Raw genomic sequence first — 5409 nt, 5'->3', positions numbered from 1 at the left:
TACTTTGTTTTGTTAAAAAATTAGATTTTATTCATGAAAAAATACACGCGGACTAATCTATCTAAAATTGAATATAAAATTCATAAATTTTCTAGATATTTTTTTTTCTTTTTACTAGATATTAATGTTTAAAAACTTTTACAAATACTATAGTTAATATAAGTTAGTAATCAATTTCGACATTCCTAATTTCAGTAATTTCTGCGTAGGCGGAATAGATTCCGAATAACTAAATTAAATTAGCGCATATAACCGCTATTAGAGAAACCATCACAGTCCCAAAAATCAAATATAATTTATAATTTTCTGCGTCGTTTTCAAGTTTTCTAATGCATCCCTAAACATTATGACTGAAAAATAAATTAACTTGATTTGCATTGTAAATATTGCAAGGACTAATTGAACAACAACTTTTTGGAAAATTCCCATTCCAATTTAATGGAGATGAGTAACCACAACATTTATGATAATTTTGGTATTTATCCAGAGCATGTTTATTTATTGGATAATTTTTTACTGCATTGATGAAATTATTGCGCATTTCGTTTAGAACCTAATAATTGTGGTTAAAAATGATAACTGTTTGTTTTTTGTTGCAATATATAACTGTTTCTCCAAATAACAAAATAGGAATAGTAAAAAGGGAAAAAGCAAACTAATTTGTTTTTAAAAATTTCTTACGAAAAATTTTGCATAAAATCCTTTTTTCTTATATGCATATAAACTTCCAGAAACCGTTCCAAGAAATGCTATAAGACCAATGGTTAATGAAATAACTCCCACATATTTCAAATAGTAATTTTCAAATAATTTTGTAATTTGTAATTTATTAATATATCAGTTCCAACAAAGCAACTTATAATAGAGATGATCTATATTTAGTTTAAACTCAATTACCCCCAAAAAAATCAAACAAATAATCATATAGAAAGTTTTAATGCATGCCAGCACCATTTTTTGATAATAATTTACGACTATTTAAGAAAAATATTACGAATTGATAATTAATTGGAAGAAACACTCAATTATCTTTTCAAGTGAAAAATTGTCATAATTTTTCACTAAAAACCTCAAGATCGCTATATTTGGTGATATACTTACCGAATTATTTTAATACAATTATACGATCACATTTATTTAGTATTTAAAACTTTTGAGGGAGACGTTTTGAGAATTAAATTCGAGAATCCTCCGAGAAATCCGTTAAAGCCACATGGCTTTCCGAGACTTGTTCTCATCTTTTTATCAACCAGTTTTTTTGGAGTTTCTAAGCTACATCATACTAAAGTTTTCCCTAAAACAAATTATAATATAAATAATCCCCTCCTTCAATTTTTGGGTTTTAAAGCAACGAAACTGAGAAATAAATCGGTAAGGTATGCTTGTAGCAAAAAAGTGTTTATGTGAATGTCGATCAAATAAGAAATTTTTGATTTGACAGGGTAAAAAGATTTTATCTCTTAAGGAAGTTTACCTTCTACGCTGATTGGTGTGAAACCTCAAAAAACTTGACGAAAGTTAAATCATAAACTTTCCAGTAGATTCATTTTAATGTCTTTTTTATTCCTTAAACAGAACACGAAAAACAGAACAAATAAGTACCCAGGTTTTCTTCACGTGAGTCCGCGCAGGTTTGTCTTGTACGTGTAGCCATAGTCTCCGCGATTGCTTATATGTTTGTCCATATTAGAGCACGAGGGTTTCCATGTTTGTAGAAGAGAGGACTTCACTCTAGCTCAGCGCTACGTGAATGTAAAAGTTCTTTTTTGGCTTGCCTCGATCTTCATTTTGTTGGATCAGGAGATTGATTGGCACAATATTGTAACCGTATATGCGTATGAGCAACAAGACACTATAAACATTCAAGTATGGGTTGTTTTCTAAATTTCTGGAGAAAAAATTTAGCGCAGTAGTCTTGTTTTCACATTTCGATAGGATATTGTCGACATGGGGAGAGAAACACATTTGAGTATCAAAATCAATTCCATTTTAACGTCTGACTCTCCTTTTTTGATTTCAAAAACGCTCAGAAAACGTCAAAATTTATAATAATGTCGATTTCAAATTATAATAAGTGGAATATTATTTATTCAGATAATATTAATTCGAGCTTTCTTCTCTTTATTTCCGATTTGCCTCGGTCTGCCAGACTCATGGCCCGGGATACAGCGTCCGTGTATTTGAAAGTCTCGTGGTGGCTATTTTCTCATTTATTTGCTAATTAATTGCCTCAACATCCATCACAATATTTGTCACATGATTCACAGCCGTAGATGAGAGTTCGTGGTCCAAACGCATGCTCTCTAATGTTTTTAATCAAGATTGTCTGGACAAAGAGACGAGTCGAATCTGACTTTTATGGAGTTTCGGCAGTGCTTGTAAAATTTGGATACTATTCCGTCCTATGTGAAAACCAGTGGTATGACATCTACTTTTCATAATGGATTAAATTTAATTCGTTTGCCAAGAGATCATATTTACGTAATTTCTCGACTTCCATGTGCTTAAAAAATTGTTGAAAGTAATCTCATCTTTGATTAGCGTAATGATGCTTCGAACCTTGTCTTAGACAAAATGTCCAATTTATTATAATCAACTTTAGTATTTGTCTTGATTGTTGTGTTCACTCTTATTTCGACCACCTCATTAGAGACAGTCGACTAGAGGAGTGGGTCTTTAACCATCTAGACCAGCGGTTCTCAAATGCGGCCCCCAGGATTTTTTTGCGGCCCCTCTAGAGCAGGGGTCTCCAAATTTTTGACAACGCGAGCCGGTTGGAGACCCCTGCTCTAGAGTAACTAACTTTTTTAATTTTTTAATAATGTTAAAGTTTAATTATTTATTCTTTATTTTACGATGAAAGATGGATTGCCGATTTGGCTTTTTATGTTGATTTAACCACGCATTTGTCGAATCTCAATGTTGAATCGAAAAAATTATATTTATGGATGACTTCACTTAAAGACGGAGATAAATCTCATTTTTATTCACTATCTGAAAACAACGAAGGCGCTGATTATGAAAAATACATATCCATAATTGGTGATTTAATTAATCAATTTGAAGCACGTTTTGGGGTACATTTATATAAATTTAATTTTTAGAATTTTAAAGAATTCCTTCCTTTAATGAAAATATTTGCAACTCCATTCAGCGTGGAAATTAAGGATGCGCTTGCAAAGTTTCAACTAGAACTCATTAATTTACAACATGATTTAGAACTGGCTGCATTGTTCAAAAATGCGTCCATTATTAATTTTTACGAATTAATTCATCAAGACAAATTCAAAAATATAACATACAATGCATATATGAATATATCAATGTTTGGATCAATATTTAGTAAAATGATTCGAATAAAAAATAAATATCGTAACAAACTCACGGATAATCACTTGAGTCAGCTTTTACGAACTTCTTCGACTTTACTTATTCCGGATTTCAAAAACTTAATAAACAAATAATACTTTCTTTTTAGTTACAACGCCTTTTTTAGATTTTTTAGCTTGTATTTCTTTATAAAGGAAATGGAAATTAAAAAAAGAAAAAAAAGAGTCCAAAAACGCATTACGCATCAGCAGTGGCTGCACTTCTGATTGCAAGCGAGTTAACGGCTTGGAAAATATAAAAATATATAAAATATTTTTTGTGCGGCCCGCGAAGCTAATCTTAATTATCGATTTGGCCCTTGAGCTAAAGAGGTTGAGAACCCCTGATCTAGACTGTTTGATTCCATATTTTGGGTAGATTTGCAAGTGAATTATGGCGACACAGATAATTGATGTTCAACATTCTACCACATTTTACAGCAAGATGATCCACAGCCTTTTTGGCGGCGTTGCAATGGTTGGAACTAATACTCTTGCTGTCAAAGAATAAGTTAAGGTCCTAAATCAGACACAGAATTCCCTCCGACTTTAGAGAGTTGTTACCACACGATAACCACCAGGACGATTCGTTCAGATTTAAGTCCAAATCAGATTTGGCATGCAATTAATCGGCCTTAGGTCTTTGAGTAAATCACAAATTTCTTTTTTTTGAATGAGTAATTCTAGATTCATTTTTATGAAAAGAAATCAATTTTTTAATGTTAGAAAACGAATTAGACAGAAATTAATTATTTGTCTTCTTTCACAAAATCCAAAGAAGCGGAATTAATGCAGTACCTAAGATAAGTGGGTTTAGGACCGTCTTCAAAAACATGCCCAAAATGAGCTCCACAATTAGCGCAGGATACTTCAACTCGGTTTCCTTTATTTAATAATAAAATATATTACCAATAGAATAATCGGCAGAATATAAAATTTTATCTATAGCTATCGGATCATAAAAAGAGTCCCATCCACAAGGACAGTCATACTTACATTTACTTGAAAAAACTTCATTCGAGCAAACAATACATAAATATTTTCCCGTATTTTTATTGTTTAAATACTTTCCAGTGTTTGGCCTATTTTAAATAATTTATTACAAAAGAATTATTCATATTATTTTCCCTGAATATAAATAAACCTTTCAGTATCTCCCTTTTGGGTCACATCATATTGTATTTTAGTCAATTTCTTTTTTAATTCATCTTGATTAAACATGCGAGGAAATTGCTTTGGTTTTGGATGAATTTCCTGCACCTTTCCAAAAATCAACCTGGAAATTTCAGCAAAACTCATAATAAAATCGTTAAATTGAAATTTAAATTTACTTAATAATATTATACTAATATAAAATTTCAAATTAACTAAAAACTTAGTAAATCTTTTTAAAACACGACTTTCAATTTTTTACAGTAACACCTACTCAACCAAATTAGCTAATAAATTATTATACTTCTTTAATAAATTCTCCAAACAACATTGAGCTCTTTTAAAATACACAAAGGTGAAAATCTTAAATGGTCGGTTCAAACAATATCCAAAATCCTGTTGCTACTTTTCATTTTTAACCAGTCAATCAACACAAACACAAAAAGTCTTTCATGTGAAAAATTATGAAATCAGACAATTTCTACTTACCTTAGACATACAAAAAACTGTGCTTGTATTTGCAGACATTCCAAAGGGGTTTTACTCGTTTGCTCAGACACAAAGCTTCATCCAGAAGTAAAACTTTGGATGTCTAAACGCCCAATTGGAAAAGCCGGTGATTTGGTCTAACAGAAAATCAAAAAAATTATCTTCTACTTTCATCATTTCTTACCAATTTATCATACACTAAAACTGTACACAAGTGATGTATAGTCAATGTTGATCTTTTACTCATCCGGTCTGAAATTATCTGGAATTCTAAAAGGGTGAAAAATCATAAAAATGTCTTAACTCAAAAATTAAAAATAGAAGCACAAAGAATATCAATAAAAGCGTTGCCGCGCACGATTGCGAGCGAGATCCTCTGTCTCAACCAAGAGGACTTGCG

General features: G+C 31.1%; 1 protein-coding gene across 1 annotated transcript; it reads right to left on the bottom strand.

The window, feature by feature from the left end:
- Positions 1–4117: 4117 nt before the first annotated feature.
- Positions 4118–4667, bottom strand: LOC115228924 (peptide methionine sulfoxide reductase MsrB-like). Its single transcript, XM_029799373.1, has 3 exons — positions 4513–4667; positions 4278–4450; positions 4118–4242 (listed from the first exon to the last, which is right to left on the bottom strand). The coding sequence occupies exons 1-3, from the start codon at positions 4665–4667 to the stop codon at positions 4118–4120; spliced, it is 453 nt and encodes a 150-aa protein (XP_029655233.1).
- Between the last annotated feature and the right edge of the window lie 742 nt (positions 4668–5409).

This window comes from Octopus sinensis, unplaced genomic scaffold (genome assembly GCF_006345805.1).
Source record: "Octopus sinensis unplaced genomic scaffold, ASM634580v1 Contig11382, whole genome shotgun sequence".
NCBI lineage: Eukaryota > Metazoa > Mollusca > Cephalopoda > Octopoda > Octopodidae > Octopus > Octopus sinensis.
Note: the sequence above shows the minus strand (reverse complement) of the source record. Positions and strands in the feature narration are given on the sequence as shown.

Bases quoted from the DNA above. Each gene is read 5' to 3' on its own strand.
- LOC115228924 (XM_029799373.1), bottom strand. From the start codon at position 4,667: ATGAGTTTTGCTGAAATTTCCAGGTTGATTTTTGGAAAGGTGCAGGAA. The intron at 4,451-4,512 runs GTTTATTTATAT...TATTTAAAATAG, and splicing joins CAAAAGGGAGATACTGAAAG to GCCAAACACTGGAAAGTATT. The intron at 4,243-4,277 runs GTAATATATTTT...AAGGAAACCGAG, and splicing joins TTCTGCCGATTATTCTATTG to TTGAAGTATCCTGCGCTAAT.